We start from the raw sequence: 18,901 nt of genomic DNA on the forward strand, positions 1-18,901 counted from the left end.
CAGGCATGCCTTTCTCAGCTCTGCACAGGAACTGAGGCGGTTTCCGGGCGGGGGGCCAGAACCCAGACCCTCTCCACTGAGGTCTGAGCTTAGCAGCATGGCTCAGGAGAGGTGGGACGAGTCTCGGCTGAGATCCGCCAGCCGGGACCGGCGGCCTGAGGGAAAGCCTTGCAGAGCTGAGGCATGGGCAGGCCTGGCCTGCCCTTCGGAACAGCTGCTTCTGGCCTTCTGGCTGAGGCAGGCTGATGGGCTCCCCTCTGGCTGGGGCAGCATGTGGGGTGTGCGCCCCAGGAGCGTAGGTTCGGCCCCACCCAGGGACCTGCTTGCCCTCTAGTTTCCCACCAGACAGTGCTGAGACGACGGCATCGTCCCCGGGAACCCCTCCGCAACACGTCCTTGTGGAACACGAAAGGGTGAGCGCGTGGCTGGAGCACCCTCCGAGGCGGCTCTCACCTGGCCCACCCACCGAGGGGCGCCCGGCCTGTTCTCAGCCCTCCCAGCATCACCAGCATCGGGTCGCTGACGAGCAACTGAAGGGACAAATGACGTCCGGCTGGAGCCCAAGCCCCGAGGCCAGAGAAAACCCCTCTCGGGTTCTGACACCCAAACGGAGACACCCAGACTCCTTGGGGAAACGTCTTTAATGAGGGCAGTTCCAGCTGGGCCTGCCCTTCGCCAGGTCACCCCAACGGATGGGGTCTAAACCTGAGGACAGTCTTCGACACTGTAATCTGGATCAGGGTCCCCGCCCCGCCCTCACCTCCAGTCTGAGCCGCAGCCGGGCCGGCCCCTCCCCAGCTGCACCATCCCCACCTCAGCTCCCACTGGGCTCAGCCAGGGGCGGGGCTGGGCGCCCGAGGCTGGACGCAGGTACTCAGGGCCACGGGGCAGCCTGGGCGGGACCAGGGGCAGCGCACCCCACTGCCCTCCTCAGACGGGCCGCCTAGGGCCGTGCTGGCTGCTGCAGGCGGCGCTGGGGTCCCTGCCGCGTCCTGGCCCCTCAGTGGGCCTGGGTGGGGGCCCGACCGAGGGCCCAGGGCCGCGTTACACGTAGTCCAGGATCTCCGTCTCCATCTCATTCTCGCTCCCATCGGACGGCTTGAACTCCTCCTCCTCCTCCTCCTCGTCCTCCTCCTCGTCTTCCCCGGACTCGCCAGTCAGCTGTTCCTTCCCACTGTCCACTTTGGTCGGGCTGGAGAAGAGGGCTGGGCCCAGAGAGCAGGCGGCTGTGTCCCGACGCTGGCCCCGGGTGGCCCCGCACTGGCCGTCCCTGGTCTCAGCCCCGGGGGCCTGTCTACAAATTCAGGGGCTGGGGCTCCAGCTCTGAAGCTGCTCCAGGAAGTACGGCGCTGCTGCGCCCGGACTGGTCTAACCAGCCCCTCAGAGCAACACTGATGCCCAGGGCCTTAGGAACCTTCCCGGAGCAGCCCCGGGCAGCTCGGGAGTCCAGGGGACCCCGCAGGAGTGGGCCCAGGCTGGCTTTCCTTGACTGGGAGCTCAGAGGGGCTGGCGTCCTGGGGGAGGCTGAGCGCCCCGGCTCCTGTCAGCTCTGTGGGGGTCGGTGGTCTGGGACACCCCCACCCCGAGTCTGGAAGGAGCCCCAGAGAGGGGTCCTTTCCCTTACTCTTCCCCAGCTCCGTCAGAGCTGTGGGCCAGCACAGGGCTCGCTCCCTCCCCACGCCCAGGGGAGGGTGGGCAGCACATAGCGACAGGGCCCCCGCCCCCCAGGAGAGACAGGAGCGACCTGCCCACATGCAGCCGCAGGACGCAGGGTGATGTCCAGGCGTGAAGTGGCAGCCCCGAGGGCAGCCCCAGCCCCACTCTTCTGGGCCCGGTTCCTGCCTGGACCCCCAGGGCTGAGCACCTCAGGGGGCTGCCGGGTGTAGGGTGGGGTGCTGGCTCCTGGCTCCCACCCTCGTCAGGGCAGGAGGCTCCCCTGGATAAGGTTTCCTGGGGAGCAGGTCCTTGAGGGATGCCTGCTTCAGCCCCAGGGAGGCCCACGCACGTGGGGCAAGCGGCTCTCACCAGGCCTCTTGGAGCGGATGGTCTGCCGGATCATGAGGGACATGGTGTCCCTCAGCTCGTCTGTGGTCTTGGGGAGGCACCAGCCGTCACGCTCAGTGCACGAGCTCTCCGCCCCGTCGTTGCGGTGAATGATTCTCTGCAGCCTGGGTGTCGGAGACAAGGGTCGGGGCTGGGTCTCTGCTCAAAGGCTGGGGGGGGTCTCTGCTCAAAGGTTGGGGGGCATCTCTGCTCAAAGGTGGGGGGGGTCTCTGCTCAAAGGTCGGGGTTGTCTCTGCTTAAAGGTGGGGGGGGGGTCTCTGCTCAAAGGGGGTATCTATGCTCAAAGGCTGGAGGGGCGGTCTCTGTTCAAAGGTCGGGGGTGGGTCTCTGCTCAAAGGTCCGAGGTGGGGGTCTGCACAAAGGTCTGGGGTTGGGGGGGGTCTCTGTAAAAAATTCTGGGGGAGGGGTCTCTGCTCAAAGGTCCAGGATGTGGGTCTCTGCTCAAAGGTCTGGGGTTGGGGGGGTTTCTCTGCTCAAAGGTCCGGGGTGGGCGTCGGGGGTCTCTGCTCACAGGTGCCAGTAAGCAGTTTTGGCAGAGCTGGCGTTGTGCTCAGAAAAACAGCACTCAGCGCTGCCCCGTGGACAAGTGTGGTCACAAAGGGCACCCTTGAAAGCCATTCCGGACTCCAACCTGGGGTAAGCTGCCCCTCCAGCCCAGTACCCCTCCCCCAGCTTTCTAAACATCACTGCGAACAGCTGGGTTAAATGAGTCTGGGGTTCTGTCAGCTCTGGGGACCGGGAATCATGTCAGGAACCCCCGTGCGGGCCACATAGGAGGAAGACAAAGACCCCAGCCCAGTGCCATGCTCTGCGCCCAGGATGGCTGGCTGCTAGGGGCAGGGTGGCCCATGGCCCCCAGAAAGCCGCTGCTGTGTGCCGTGTGAGCCCGGCCAGAGGAGGGCCGGCAGCACTCGCTCCCCGGGGCCGGCCCTCCCGAGGGGTCACGGCGGACGTGAAAGGGAAGAGGCAGGACACCCTCCGGTCCCTGGGGTTTTCTGCTCTGCGCCCGAGCCCCCCAGTCCCCGCCTCGGTGCCCCGCAGGCACGTACTCCTCCACGTTCAGGTCACAGAACTGGTAGAACATCTGTCGGTACGGCGGCAAGGCGCCCTCCTGGAAGATGTAGACCGAGTCCTGGAAAGAAGGGCCGAGACGAGCCGGGAAGGTCAGGGGAGCGTCCCGGGGGAGGACGGCACTGGAGACCCCACAGTGGGCGGCTCCCCGGGCCCTCTCCCAGGGCAGCGGCCTGTGCCAGCCATGAGACCTGGCAGGCTTGGCTCTCCTCTCTGGATTCAGGTGGGCGGACGGGCCAGAGGCCGGGAGGACATGAGCTGTGACCCCCCAGCGTGGATGGGGTGGAAGCAGCCAGGACCCCAGGACCCTCGAGCTGCCCCCAGGACCACTAGGCACATCCGGTGGGGAGGCCCCACTGGGGCTGGGCTCTGCCTCGGCGCCTCTGAAGGGAGGCCTCCTCCCTTCTCCTAACTGGTCATCTTAGGAAGAGCGGCAGACCAGTTCCAGAGGTGGGGACTGCAGCCTAAAATGAGGCCCCGGAGGTGGACGGCCGCTCGGGCGAGGATGCGGCCTCCCACCCTGAGCAGAGAGGAGACGGGTGCTGCGGCAGATAGCTGGCCCCAGCCCTCTGTGGCCGGGGACTCCTCCCCAGGCCTGCAGCAGCTCACGTCAGGCCTTGGGACGTCGCTGCGTCTGCTGGGTGGCTGTGCTAAGGAGGCCCGAGCCTGGGAGGGCAGCCCTCGTCCAGCCCACGGCTGGGTGCAGGTGGTCTGCTGTGGCTCAGGGCTCACAGCCCTCCGTCTCACCCTTCCCGGGGGGTCACAGGGGCCTCAGGGCCCGACTCAGAGGGCAGTGCATGCGGCTGCTGGTGTTTGAGGACCCTCCCGGAGACGGACGTGCCCCGGTGGTCAACACCCCCGCCCCCAGGGGCTCGCATCCTGAGTTGTGTTTGGAGGCTGTGCTGGGAGGTGGGAGTTGGGTGAAGGGACCGGAAGGACCGGGCAGCCTCCGTCAGAGCCTCCCCGCGTCACAGGTGAGTCTCAGCGTGGGCAGCAGAGCCCGGCCTGCCCAGGGGAGGGGCCGCCGCTCCACCCACCCCTCACTCTCACCCAGGCAGGCAGCCTGCCGACACCCACCTTGAGCTTGTACTTGTTGGGACTCGACTTCTGTGCGCTGGCCGACCCTGAGGGGCCCAGGCCTTGCTTCAGGTCATGCATGGTGACGAGCTGGCTGGCTGCGAGGGGATCACGGCAGGGGTCTGGAATACAGGGGGGTATTTCTCCCGCCCCCCGACCGCCCCCTCCCACTCTGGGGCGCGCTGGCCTTCGGGAGGCCCCTGCCCCTCCCGCAGCCTGGATGCCCCTCTTTCCCGGCGCCTGCTCTGCAAGGGAGCCCGAGGCCCTTACTGGTCTTTTTGACGGTGATGGGGAGGCTGTAGTTGTAGGTGCTGCGCTTGGCCTTGACGGGCATGTCGCTGGGGGCGTAACCTGCCGGAGAGGGCGGGCGCGTCAGGCTAGGGGGTGCAGAGCCCCTGACAGCGCGGCCTGCACCACAGGTGCACCGGGGCTCCCAGGGGCGGCTCCTGAGAGAGGGACAGCGGCCCCCGAGCTGGAGAGACAGGAGCCGCCGTGTCTCGGTGCTTGGTGTGCGGGGGACTCACCGCAGGCGGGGGACGGACACTGACCGGACGCCTGGCCTGCACGGCAGGAGCCGCAAGTAACTGTGGAAGAACAGAAGGACCACTAGAGCGGCACCACGGGGCCAGGACGGGAGCTCGGGGCCTGGGCTGCGCTAGCCCGCCTCCAACAGGCCTGCCGAGGGCGGAAGGCACTTCTCTCCGTGCGGACCTACTCTCATTACCCGAGAGAATGCTGCAAACGCGAAGCTAGGAAGGGAAAAGGAAAGCCAAGGTTTCAGTGACTGTTTACCGTATTTCATTCCACATCGGATTCGGAAGTCAAGCACTTGATAAATCTTGGCCTCTGGGCGTTTTCGGGGGTCAAATCCAAATCGAATCCACAGGCTTCTCCAGGGGCCTGTTATCTGGAGACAGAAAGGGTGGGGGTGCGAGGTGAGTTTCCGGCCGATCCTCGGCTCCCCTGAGATGCAGGCCTGGGGGCTGCCCAGCTGGGGCTCTGCAACCCTTGCCCCCCAAGCGTGCACATGTGACTCTGTCACCTGGGATGGGTCACTCGACCCTTCCAAACCTTGGTCTTCCTGTCAGAGGGCATTTTGGGGAGGATTAAAGGAGTATTAAAGCTGAAGCTCCAATACTTTGGTCACCTGATGAGAAAAGCCGACTCACTGGAAAAGACCCTGATGCTGGGAAAGACTGAGGGCAGGAGGAGAAGGAGAAGACAGAGGCTGAGATGGTTGGATGGCATCACCGACTCAATGGACATGAGTTTAAGCAAACTCATGGAGGAGATGAAGGCCAGGGAAGCCTGGCGTGCTGTGGCCTGTGGGGCTGCAAACAGCCGGACACGACTGAGCGACTGAACAGCAACAACAAAGGAGACGGAGGCCCTGGAGCCCTTGGCACAGTGCCTGGCACAGAGGAAGAGCTTGACAACCGTCACAACCATGCTGACGGAGGAGGCTCTGGCCCCACAAGAGCTCTGGTGGTCCTCTGTCCAGAGAACCAAGGCTGAAAGGCAGCTTCGTGAGGCTGGGTCTAGGCCCAGGAGGGACGAGCCCGTCTGGTGCCGCCCACCCCCGCGCCCCCCCACCCTGCCTGCCATCACAGTCACACCGTTTGCCTGTCCCCCCCAGGGCCCCACGTTCAACCCCTGGCCGGCAGGAGCGCCTCCTTGTATCCCCTTGGGGAATCTCGACAATGACACCCCCACCTCTGTGTCCTCCTGGGCCCAGTTCAAGGCACATCTGCTGAGCACTGAAGGGACTCGCCCTGGGAGAAAAGGTGGATGCAGGCGGCAGTGTGGCGGGGCCCCAGGAGCTCTGCTGCGTGCTGGCCGCGGGACGCTGGCACTCAAGCCCCCAGGCCAAGCCTACCATCCTCACCAGAGCAACGCCCCTGCTGCCGCGCCCGCAGAGGAGAAAGGAGGCTGTGCGCACAGCACTTACCCCAGCCCCTGGTCCTGGAAAGCTCTCGGCTCAAGGCCATTAAAAAACACACAGTCCCTTTACTTGCAAGTCACATGATCAGTCTTGAATCCCAGTCACCCCAATGTGGCTGACGCGTGACCAGAGAGGCCGGGCAGGGCCTCTGCAGGGGCGGTAACGAGCCACCCAGCGGGTGCCGGGATCAGGACGACCCTGGCAGGAACCCAGGAGGCGGCGGCCAGACCCTTACCATGTAATAGGCCACGAAGGGCAGCAAGATCTTGAGCTTGTCAGGGTGGACGCTGATGTTGGCCTTGAGGGCGTTGCGTGACCAGATGGGACGAATGTCAAACAGCTGGAGGGTCAAAGCCAAGGCTGAGAGGAGGGTAGGCAGCTTGCCCACTGGCCCCAGGGCCCCCGCAGGGTCTGGCCCCAGAGGGGCAGCTGGCAGGGAGCCGCCTCCAAGAGCCGCTGTGCGCTGGCTCATCCCTCCCTCGGAAGTGGCCTGTGCACCCAGCTCGTGTCCAGGGCAGCTGGGCCCGGGTGTCCTGGAAGGACCACGCGGGGCACCGTCCCTGTCCTTTGGCAGCTCAGAGGGTAACAGGGGAGGCAGAGGACCAAAGGTGCCAGAGCAGGGCCGTGAGGGGGACGGGCCAGGGCAGGAATGGCCCCGAGCCACGAGTAGGCTGGGCTGCGTGCAGAGGATGGGGGGGTGGGGCTCGGAGAGTGGCCCTACGTCCCCTGACCCAGTGACTTGGGCCAGGCGGAAGGCTGCCTCCTCCCGGGGCCGCCCAGCCAGCCGACTCTAATGGGGAGGAAGGGCCAGGCCTGGCACGCAGCAGGTGCCCCAGCTGATGTACCCGGGTCAATGACTGGAGGAAGGAAGTTTCTGGGACCCCAGAACTCCAGGTTGCAGTCACGCCTGGACCACGCTGACCCCAAGAGGACCTCGGAGGAGGCTGAAGAACACTTTCAGCCTTGGGAAGGCAGGGCGTACACGGGCAGAGCTTTAGACGTGGCATCTGGAGGTAGTGGTTCCCGTGAGTTAATAAGCGAGTCTGAGACCAGCATGGGGCCCTGTGGGTAAAGGGGGCGGCCGAGGGGGCCCGCGGGTAAATGGGCGGGCGCACCTTCCTCAGCTCCTCCTCCACTCTGTGGTCCACGGGGTTGGTGCAGACCTTCTTCCACGTCTGGACCGCGGCCTCCATCGGCCGCTCGGGCACCTCGTCCCCCTCAAAGTTGACAAAGATGGCGTTGTGGGGGCGCCGGGCCCTGCTCAGGCCGATCAGGTTCTCGCCCGAGATGGCGGGATTGTTGTAGCCTTCCCTAGGGGTAGAGAGAGGGGTGAGGGCAGGAGCGCCAGGCATGGGCCTGGCTGTACACTGGCGGACCACGTCTGGGTGCTTCCACTGAAACCTGGGCGAGGGAAGGACCTCGGTGCCGGCTGCGGGAGAAGGGGCAGCGAGTCTGAGAGCTTGGGGAGGCTCTGAAGCTGGGCCTCAAGTCCCAGAGGCTGGTGAGCTCACACCCACATTGAGTTGTCACGGCTCCGTCCAGCCAGCGAGAAGCTGGGAGCAGCCCAGCGTCCTCAGGCAGGGAGCGGGGAGTCAGCGGAGGTGTGGCCACACAGGAACCACGGAGCCTCTGTCAGCTAGGCTTACTGACGTCCCAGCTTGCTCATCTAACCCTCGAAACGGTCCTTCCATCTTCCCATAATGAAGGACCCAACTTCCACAAGTTCCTGAGCCCACAGGGGTTGAAGACCTGTTGGGCCAGAGCTCAAGGAGACAGAACTGGGATCCCAGCCCAGGTAGGCTGGGCAGGGAGAGGTGGGGTGGGTGGCGGTGGCACCGACCGCTGTCCAGCCTCCTGCGATGGAGCCCGAGTCCCTGACTAGGAAGCATCTCAACGATACTGCAGTGAAGGGAGGACGGATACTGCTGAACGGTCTCGTCACAGAGCACAGAGGCTAACAGGACTCTCCTTCCACTGCGGGGACACAGGTTCCCTCTCTGCTCAGGAACTAAGATCCCGCAAACCACGTGGTATGGCCAAAAATAAAACAAGTGTTTAAAAAGGACTCTGTTTCTACAGCAGAAAACAATGCAGTACTGTAAGGCAATTATCCTTCAACTGGAAACAAACAAATTAAAAAAGAGAAAAGCACTCTGTCGCCAGCAACTGTGCTGGGCCTGCCTTTATGAGCACGGAACACACAGGGCCAACACCTCCCAGGAGGCTCGGAGCACCTTCCTCTGTGGTGGGAGTCGGCGCGTACGGCCTCGCTGAAGCAGGGAAGCAGCCCCGGGGACCCCCAGATGCCCCCATCATCTCCCACAACTGCCATCACATGGCCACTTCCACACCATCCAGGCCCCACCCCAACCCACTGAATCATTTTGAAGTACTTTTTAAAGTGCATCCTGGATGTCACACAGGGGATTATTCCCTTTTAAATCTCTTTCCATTTCACGTTAGTTTTCCATGAGTACACATCATTTGCATATTTACAAAGAACAACAAAGTGACTTTTCACATTGGGAAATAGAATTACAAAGATGGGATCAAACCTGTGCCTTTTTTCAAAAGCGTGATTCCATCTGAAACCCCCCAAATGTTGTCCAGTTTTCAAAGACACCTCCCTGAAGCCCCAGACACCCGAGCAGGAAAACCCCTGGCGGCCCCCCCGGGCCAGGCGGCAGCTGCAAGAAGAAGCCCCCCGCCTGGCTGTCTCCCCCACCTCAACTGCCTCAAGGAGGAGGGACCCCGTCAGGAGTCCACGGGTCATCTAGGAAGGTGAACCTCCCTGGATCAGGGCAGGCCAGTGAGGCGGACGCCAGGCCTCCTCGGCCAGTGCTCGGTACCCAGGAAGGTCAGCAGAGCAGAAAAATCGATAGCAGCCCTGGGAGAAAAGGCAGACTCTTTCCATGTGCCAGAAAATCGATAAAACACACAGGAGAAAAACAGGGCCCATGGGTCCCAGGGTAGCTGACTTTCCACCCTAGTCCCCCTCCCAGAGGCAGGGGGACGGCTATCTGCTGGCCCCAGGGGACAGAGAAGTGACTCCAATGCCACCAGCCAGCGGGGTGGGATAATGGACTCAACAGGCCTGAGAGATGGCGACTCTTGCCTGGCTCTCGAGTCACCTTGGAGACAACGGGGCAGCAGAGAGGCCTGGGCTGGGATGACGCTGAGGACGCTGTTACGCTGGCTCATTCTGCGGACGGTGCTGTGGCTACCTTAGTCCTTTCCGTCAGAGATGCATCCCGACTTGGTTCTGTGAGGCCAGGGTGGCGGAGGGGGAAAGGAAGCCAGCAGCGGAAGGCTGCTAATGGCTGAAGCTGGTGACGTGGGTGGGGGGTCCAGACACCGCCCCTCTCCTTTTGGAACTCCACAGAATGCATTTTTTAAAGGAAGAAAACCATTCCTCTTTCTCTTCAGGGCAGAATCTAAGCTCCTCCGCGGGGTCTGTGGGACCCTCAGCCACCAGTCTCTCGGCTTCGGGGACGATGCCCCTAGACCAGTCCTCTGCAGTGGCCAGCAGCACCCGGGTCTGACACGTCCTCCCTCCCCGGATCTTCACCTGCCCGGCTGTTTCAGAGGTCACGGCCCCCAGGAGTGCTCCCTATGCCCCACTCACGGTCCACAGCAGCCCACTCCCCACCTGTACCCTTTAAGACACACGCCTGCCCACTGGCCCCTGCCGCCCACTCATTCACCCCACGTGGTCTGCTGGCTCCCCAGCTGAGCCCCCACAGAGCCGCCTGTCGTGTTCCCTCCGAGCCTGGCTCCACGGGGAGGCCTGGGCCCCGCCAGGCGGGCAGTGCTCGTTGCTGGAAATCCTTGATGAGGGAGAAGGTGCTCGTACGCCCGCCCCTCCAGAGATGACTGCCTGGCCCCACCTTCCCGGTTCTCCCAGGCTTCTGTTCTCAAACTCAGTCTGTTTTTATAGCATGCAGTCTGCTCTGGCGCGGTTCTCTGGTCACGAGCCACCTCGGCCCACGGAGCCGGCTCTGGTCAAGGCAGCGTGGTCTTCCCTGGCACAGACAGGCCGTCATTTAATTAACTGCATGGCCCCTGTTCATGGACTGGTCGCCACCTGCTTATCCACTGTCTCACGCTCTGCGGGCACTCACTGTTCTGAGTATTCCCAAGAGCTTCCATCATGCAGCTCTCTAACGATGCAGAGACACGGGGACTATTACTATTGCTATCAGGTGGAGAGGCGGGAGCAGGAGGTTGGGGCTTTTGTGGGATCACAGGCCCAGGCCCCGCCAGCCCGGGCTCTCCCACCACACCAGGTTCTCCCAGCTTCCTGCCACAGCCAGCCAGGAAACGCTCTTATCAGTGTATTATCTTCGAGCACCGAGGTAGAAATCACTATGGGATAAATTCCTACAGGAGGAACCACTTGGTCGACTGGAAAGAACATTTAACGCCACAGCAGGGGAATTCCCTGGTGGTCCAGTGGTTAGGACTATGTGCTTCTACTACAAGGAACACGGGTTCGATCCCTGGTCAGGGAACTAAGATCCCCTAAGCCTCTGGTATGGCCAAACTTAAAATAAAAGAAGACTGTGACAAACTCTGCCAGATCGCTCTCCAAAAAAGTCAACCAACCTCGTTCTTGGTGCTCCCGGCTAGGAGGGGTCTGTCTCTCCCTACTTCCAGGTACACACCTTTGGCGATGGGCCCTCAAGATGGGGCGACATCTTGACTGACATTCCATGGTGTGGGGACAGCCCTGAGCAAGGACTCTGGGTGAGACGCAGGGACTAGGGCAGGTTCCTGACTCCCCTGGTCACCACCTGCTCTGCTGTGAGAGGCACTGGGGTCATGGGCCTGAGCAAAGCCGGCTGCCCTGGCCCCCGGGCCCGTGAGTGGCAGCGTCCAGCCCTCTGAGCACAGGGCCCTCGCCCTGAATCCCGCTGCCGCGCAGCAGCGGCCAAGGGAGGCACTCACCGGTGCTGCGTCTCTGGGCGGTAGTAGTACTCCACCGGCGTGTCCAGCCGGGAGAAGATGGGCGGGGGGACGTAGAGCGGCAGGTCCTGGTGGAAGAAGCTCTCCTTCTGGGGCTTGAGCATGAGCACCTTGTCGTACATGGACACCTGCCTGCCGTCCGCCTCCGTGTGCACCGCCAGGTACTGGAAGTCGGACATCCCTGGGGAGGGAGGCAGATGGATGGCGGACGCCCTCTAACACCGCCCAGGCTCTGGCAGCTGCCACACAAGGCCCACGTCTGCTTGCGGGCGGTGAGGGGGCCTTACGAGAGAGGCCGCTGGGCAAGAGTGGCAGGAGTTGAAACCACCCCCGCCTTGAATCGCTTCTGGGAGCTCGGCCCCGGGCGCTCCGAGTCACCTGGAGAGATGCTGTTTGGGGGGCAGGGGGTTACATGACCCTGAGGATGGAGTCCAGGTTGGGAATGCGCGTGCCGCACCGTGCAGCGTTGAGACGCCGCACCTCTCACGAGCCCCAGGTCAGGCTGATGCTGCCGGTCCGGGACACACACTGAGCAGGAACTGCCGGCTCAGTTAGAGAGGAAAAACGCATCATGGGGAGAGCCCCGTCCTGGGAACGATAGCCCTCTCTGGTGAAGACACATTCCACCAGCGATGGACGTTCAAAACACCCAACGAGTGGGGCTCCCAAGACCTGTGTGAGTCTTTGTACACTTTCTATTCTTCGTTTCCAGTCTTTGTTTCAGTCTTTTGTTTCCTCAGTTTCTATCTTAGAACTGCAGGTGCTACTATAGACACGCTCCAGACTTGTTAGTTATTTGCCAAGTGCTTCCCAAGCACGTGAATCAGCTCTCTACACAGCATCATCTCCCGAATCCCCATGGGGGCCTAAGGGACTCAGAGCCCCCACTGGCAGACAAGCAGACCCAGGGAGGCTCAGGCAGGCATGACTCCCCTCCTTACTCCACGCCGCACCCCTGTGAGGACCCCGCGGGAGACATCTAGTTGGCTAAGAGGTCAAAGGACATGAGGTCCTGAGGGGGAGAGGTGATTTGGGAAGGATTCAGACGGCAGACAAGACCAGCAGCAGTCAAGGGTCCCCAAATACGAGGGAGAGGATGGGGTTGAAAATTGGAGGCCTGTGGACCTTTCCCTTTGGCCCCACAAAATGGTTTTAAACATGAGATTTCTCAGAGGACTCCAGTGGCCAAGAGCCCAGGTCCATAGGGAGCTGCTGGCTGGAGTGAAGGCAGCCTGCCTCCTGGATGGGGCCCATGCTCTCCCCCCACCCTCAGGCCTGGGCACAGTCTGACCCCCTTCACGGGTGGATGATCCACACAGCCCCTGCAGGCACGAGGGACACAGGCCCGGAAATAACCCAGGCAGGAAGAATCACCTCTCAGTTACCTTGAAATTTGAAGACAGTGGAGACGACTCCAAGGCTCTCTATGTCGTACGTGACCCAAGGGCGAGCCTCAGGCCCCAGTGCCCCGCTCTGTCGCCTGGTCTTCCGCTTGATCCGGAGCAGCAGGCTGTTGGTGCTGAAGCGGTTGGCACACACGGGGTGGCAGTAGGGGTCCTTCGGCCGGAAGTAAAGCTCCAGCCTCTTGGTGGCATCTGCGTAGATCTGCGGTGAGGCCAAAGGAGACGATGACGTGGAGGCCAGCTGAGCGATCAGCTCCTCCCTCAGTGAAGGCCCGATGGGGACTCCGGAGGCTTCTTCTGTTTTGTGTTCTGGGCTCTTAGTTCCTAAAAGACTCATTTCCAAACCCAAGGATCTCAGCTTTTATCTGGTAGAGAACATGAGGACAGCCTCGTCCTTTCTAAAGCTTCCCTGGTGGCTCAGATGGTGAAGAGGCTGCCTGCAATGTGCGAGACCAGGCTTCCTTCCTGAGTCGGGAAGGTCCCCTAGAGAAGGGCATGGCTACCACTCCAGTAATCTTGTCTGGAGCATCCCATGGACAGAGAAGTCTGGTGGGTTACAGTCCATGGGGTCGCACAGAGTTGGACACAACTGTGTGACTAACACCTTCTTTCTTCTAAAAGGTTGTAAAGCAGCAAAGTTGGAGACAATAACTGCCAGTTAAGCAAAGCCTGGTCAGTGCAGGGAACCGCCATTCTTCCGGCAGCACTTCGTGGAGGTGTTACCCCTGCGTCCGCCATGCAGAGTCTGGGTGGGAACTGCATGACTTGTCTAGGGTTAGGAACTACTCACCCCAAAAGATCTGAGTATTCAACCTCATTTACAAATGTTTCTAGGTCCAAAGGAGACGAAATCAATAACAAGCACTTTGGCCCTGACTCGTGTGACTTCTCCTTTCCAGGCCTTGGTTCCTTCTCCTTAAAATGGTAATAGGAGTATCTACTCCTCAGATTCTTACGATGACTAAATGAACATACATGTAAGGTGCTTAGCCTGACACCTAAACCATGGTAAACACTCTAGCTGTGTCATCCATACAGGAATACCTGTCCCACACGGGCTAAGAGGGAACAGTGTCAGCTGTGTGCATGTGAAAGCACCGACAATGTCCCCTAGGCCAAGGCCACCTACCTGCTGGTGCCCAACACCCAGGACACAGCCTGGCCCTCAGCAGGCGTTCAGGAAGCGTCTAGGGAAAGGAGGTTAAAAAGAGCCCCTATCATCAGGGAATAGGTCTATTAGACTGCTGTGCCAAGAATGACCCTAGATGTGGGCCTGGCACAGAGTGGGTGCACAAGAAACAGGAATGGAATGAATGCGTGACCAGTCTCTTCCCCAAAGGGCTCACCCTGTACCTGGGTACAAACATCCCTGGGGTTAGCAGGAGTACGGATCCTGTCAAAGCCACAGTAAAGTCAGTAAGGGTAAAAGAACAAGATGTGAGTGACTGGGCCTCTACGAGCCTCCTGTGCTAATGACACGTTCAGGCTTTTCATATTCATAAAGGATGAGGAAGCAGAATTAAGAGTTCAGACTTCAGAGGGAGGCATGTATGTGTTTAAATTCCCACTGTACTATATAGGGGCTTGTTTGACCCAACTTTTCTTCCTGTGTCTTTACCTAAAAAACGGGAATAATAATGGTACCTAACTCACAGAACTGCGTTTGAGTGTCTCCTGAGGAGGTCCGGGTCAGCAGTGGCTGCCGCAGGGCCAGGAGCTCTGGGTGCAGCAGACCTGGGTGTGGCAGAAGCCCTCTTGGAGGAGGCCGCCATTAACCCACCACAGAGCTGCCAGAACTTACACAGGTCTGGGAAACAGACTCTTGGAGGCACAAACAGAAACTTGTGTGCACCAGGACCCTGGAGAAAAGAGCAGCGACCCCACAAGAGACTGACCCAGACTTGCCCGGGAGCGTCCAGGAGCCTCTGGCGGAGGCGTGGGTCGGCGGTGGGCTGCTGCAGGGTCGGGGGCGCTGAGTGTGGCAGTGCGTGCGCGGGACCTTTTGAAGGAGGTCGCCATTATCTTCATTACCTCCACCATAGTTTGGCCCCAGATAAATAACAGGGAGGGAACACAACTTCATCCATCAACAGAAAATTGGACTAAAGATTTACTGAGCATGGCCCCGCCCATCAGAACAAGACCCAGTCTCCCCCTCAGTCAGTCTCTCCCATCAGGAAGCTTCCATAAGCCTCTTATCCTTCTCCATCAGAGGGCAGACAGACTGAAAACCACAATCACAGAAAACTAACCAATCTGATCACATGGACCATAGCCTTGTCTAACTCAATGAAACTATGACCCATGCTGTGGAGGCCATCCAAGACGGACAGGTCATGGAGGAGAATTCTGACAAAATGTGGTCCACTGGAGAAGGGAATGGCAAACCACTTCAGTATTTTTGCCTTGAGAACCCCATGAACAGTTCAGTTCAGTTCAGTTGCTCAGTCGTGTCCGACTCTTTGGGACCCCATGGACCACAGCACGCCAGGTCTCCCTGTCCATCACCAACGCCCAGAGTTCACCCAAACTCACGTCCATTCAGTCAGTGATGCCATCCAACCATCTCATCCTCTGTTGCCCCCTTCTCCTCCCGCCTTCAATCTTTCCCAGCATTAGGGTCTTTTCAAAGACCCTGTTTGCATCAGGTGGCCAAAGTATTGGAGTTTCAGCTTCAACATCAGTCCTTCCAATGAACACTTAGGACCAATCTCCTTTAGGATGGACTGGTTAGATCTCCTTGCAGTCCAAGGGACTCTCAAGAGTCTTCTCCAACACCGCAATATGAACAGTATGAAAAAGCAAAAAGTTAGGACACTGAAAGATAAATTCCACAGGTCGGTAGGTGTCCAATATGCTACTGGAGATCAGTGGAGAAATAACTTCAGAAAGAATGAGAAGACGGAGCCAAAGCAAAAACAACACCCAGTTGTGGATGTGACTGGTGATGGAAGTAAACTCCGAAGCTGTAAAGAACAATACTGCATAGGAACCTGGAATGTTGGTCCATGAATCAAGGCAAATTGGAAGTGGTCAAACAGGAGACGGTAAGAGTGAACGTCAACGCTTTAGGAATCAGAGAACTAAAATGGACTGGAATGGGTGAGCTTAACTCAGATGACCATTATATCTACTACTGTGGGCAAGAATCCCTTAGAAGAAATGGAGTAGCCATCAGAGTCCACAAAAGAGTCCAAAATGCAGTAATTGGATGCAATCTCAAAAATGACAGAATGATCTCTGTTCCTTTCCAGGGCAAACCATCCAAGTCAAAAGATACCTGGAGTAACAGGCAAATTTGGCCTTGGAGTACAGAATGAAGCAGGGAAAAGGCTAATAGAGTTTTGCCAAGAGAACGCACTGGTCATAGCAAACACCCTCTTCCAACAACACAAGAGAAGACTCTACACTTGGACATCACCAGATGGTCAACACCAAAATCGACTGATTATATTCTTTGTAGCCAAAGATGGAGAAACTCTATACAGTCAGCAAAAACAAGACCAGAAGCTGACTGTAGCTTAGATCATGAACTCGTTATTGCCAAACTCAGACTTAAAATGAAGAAACTAGGGAAAACCACTAGACCATTCAGGTATGACCTAAATCAAATCCCTTACAATTATACAGTGGAAGTGAAAAGCAGATTCAAAGCATCAGATCTGATAGAGTGCCTGAAGAATTATGGACAGAGGTTCGTGACACTGTACAGGAGACAGGGATCAAGACCATCCCCAAGAAAAAGAAATGCAAAAAAGCAAAGTGGCTGTCTGAGAAGGCCTTACAAATAGCTGTGAAAAGAAGAGAAGTGAAAAGCAAAGGAGAAAAGGAAAGATATACCCATTTGAATGCAGAGTTGCAAAGAATAGCAAGGAGAGATAAGAAAGCCTTCCTCAGCGATCAATGCAAAGAAATACAGGAAAACAATAGAATGGGAAAGACTAGAGATCTCTTCAAGAAAATTAAAGATACCAAGGGAACATTTCATGCAAAGACGGGCACAATAAAAGACAGAAATGGTATGGACCTAACAGAAGCAGAAGATACTAAGAAGAGGTGGCAAGAATACACAGAAGAACCATACAAAAAAGATCTTCACGACCCAGATAATCACGATGGTGTGACCACTCACCTAGAGTCAGACATCCTGGAGTGGGAAGTCAAGTGGGCCTTAGGAAGCATCACTACAAACAAAGCTAGTGAAGGTGATGAAATTCCAGTTGAGCTATTTCAAATTCTAAAAGATGATGCTATGAAAGTGCTGCACTCAATATGCCAGCAAATTTGGAAAACTCAGCAGTGGCTACAGGACTGGAAAAGGTCAGTTTTCATTCCAATCCCTAAGAAAGGCAATGCTAAAGAATGCTCAAACTACCGCACAATTGCACTCATCTCACACGCTAGTAAAGTAATGCTCAAAATTCTCCAAGCCAAGCTTCAACAGTACATGAACCATGAACTCCCAGATGTTCAAGCTGGTTTTAGAAAAGGCAGAGGAACCAGAGATCAAATTACCACCATTCAGTGGATCATCGAAAAAGCAGGGGAGTTCCAGAAAAAACATCTACTTCTGCTTTATTGATTATGCCAAAGTGTTTGACTGTGTGGTTAACAAAGAGTCGGACACAACTGAGCAACTGAACTGAACTGTGAGTTCATCACTAGATGGTTGTGAAGATTCAATCATGCATTCAAACAGTATTTTGGAAGCAGGCACAATTAGGGATGTTCAGATTACAAGAGTGATCAAGAGAGATCAGGACCCACAAAAGCTGATCATCTCAGAACCAACGGTCCAAAAAAAAAAGAACCAAGGGTCCAAGACAGACAATAAAGACTCTAAAACACAACTTCAGATTGGAATTAGTAGCTGAACTGCTAGCAGCCACTTTAGTAAGGGCAGTCAAGGAAGGACTCTCTAAAATAGAGACACTTCAAGACCTGGTGCATTTAAGTCACTGACATACAGCTTTGCACGAGGTAAAGAATTCATCCCAGCTCCACAGATTCCTGGGGGAACTTGAACAAGCTGTTTTTCAGTTTTCCTGTAAAATCTGGACAACCACACTCCTTACCCGGCAGGGTTCTGATGCGATGCGAATGTAGGTAAAGAACCTAGAAATATAGCTGGTGTAGAACAAATCTGCAGGAGACCAGGGTTCGATCCCTGAGTTGGGAAGTTCTCTGGAGAAGGGATGGCAATTCACTCAAGTATTCTTGCCTGGAGAATTCCATGGACAGAAGAGAAAGCTGGCGGGCTACAGTCCGTGGTCGCAAAGAGTCGGACATGACTGAGGGACTAACACACATACATTACTACTCTTTAACTCTAATAACATAATCCTTCCTCCCCTTCTCATGTAGGTCTGTTGTGTCGCTTGGTCGGTCCGACTCTTTGCGACCCCCATGGCCTGCGGCCCGCCGGGCTCCTCTGGTCCATGGGACTTTCCAGGCAAGGACACAGGAGTGGGCTGCCATTTCCTTCTCCAGGATCTTCGAACGGCGCGTCTCCTGCACTGCAGGCGGATTCTTTGCCACTGGGCCACCAGGGAAGCCCTGTTCCCTCAGATCCTAGAGGAAATCAGTCTACGCCCGGCAGCCCCAAAAGCAGACCCCCGCCCCCTGGCCGCTCCAGACCGACTGGAGCTCCGTTGCCAAGGCAACCTCAGATCCTTCCCGGGGTGGTCTCGCCCCTCAGCCGCAGTCCCGCGACTCCGCGCTCCCCTGGGGACTCCCCGCTCCTCACCCGGGAGACGCCTTCCTCGCCGCCCAGGGTCCGCAGCATCTTGGACACGTCGCGCACCACGCCCGGGTACTCCACACACACCATGCGCCTCTCGCGCCGCAGCTCCACTGGGATGGCGGCGCCCGGCCGAGCGTCTGCCGCCGCCCCCGCCGCCATCCCTGCCAGTCCAGTCAGGCCCACCGGGGGGCGGGGGGGATGCAGGGGGAACGTCCCCTCCACACGCTCCTGGCAGCCTCGTCTCAATGGTTCCGCGAAGGAATCGTTCCGGGGTCCCCTCCCCGCTCTCTTGTAGTCTATATCCCTGAGTTCCGTGAGTATCGAAGGCTTCGAGGAGGACACCGCTGAGGAGAAGGCCCAAGCCCCGGCGGCAAACGACCGCGCGGAACCCCACGACTGTGTGTAAGATAATAAGATGAAGCACCCGAGGGGCGGGGTAGAGGCCAATTTCATCAACCAACCCGCGAGGGACCCGGAGGACCTGTAAGATACGCCCAGTGAGACTTTAACCAATGAGAACCCGAGAGGCCCGCAGTCTTTTAGCCAATGAGGAGTCGAGAGGAAGCCAGGTTCCGGCCCCCTCCTTCCGGTTTCCTTTCCGCTAATAACAAACCAGTCGTAGCGGGACCCCGCCCC

The 18,901-nt window shown here is 58.4% G+C and overlaps 1 protein-coding gene across 1 annotated transcript; it reads right to left on the reverse strand.

Moving 5' to 3' along the window:
• Positions 1–505: 505 nt before the first annotated feature.
• GTF3C5 (general transcription factor IIIC subunit 5) lies at positions 506–18,653 on the reverse strand. The gene is made up of 11 exons (XM_065928177.1): positions 18,269–18,653; positions 12,505–12,724; positions 11,102–11,300; positions 7,270–7,465; positions 6,390–6,494; positions 5,005–5,119; positions 4,483–4,563; positions 4,213–4,310; positions 3,114–3,196; positions 2,026–2,168; positions 506–1,205 (listed from the first exon to the last, which is right to left on the reverse strand). Exons 1-11 carry the CDS (start codon positions 18,422–18,424, stop codon positions 1,045–1,047), a joined length of 1,557 nt encoding a protein of 518 aa, XP_065784249.1. The 5' UTR covers positions 18,425–18,653; the 3' UTR covers positions 506–1,044.
• Between the last annotated feature and the right edge of the window lie 248 nt (positions 18,654–18,901).

This window comes from Muntiacus reevesi, chromosome 3 (genome assembly GCF_963930625.1).
Source record: "Muntiacus reevesi chromosome 3, mMunRee1.1, whole genome shotgun sequence".
NCBI classification, from domain to species: Eukaryota; Metazoa; Chordata; class Mammalia; order Artiodactyla; family Cervidae; genus Muntiacus; species Muntiacus reevesi.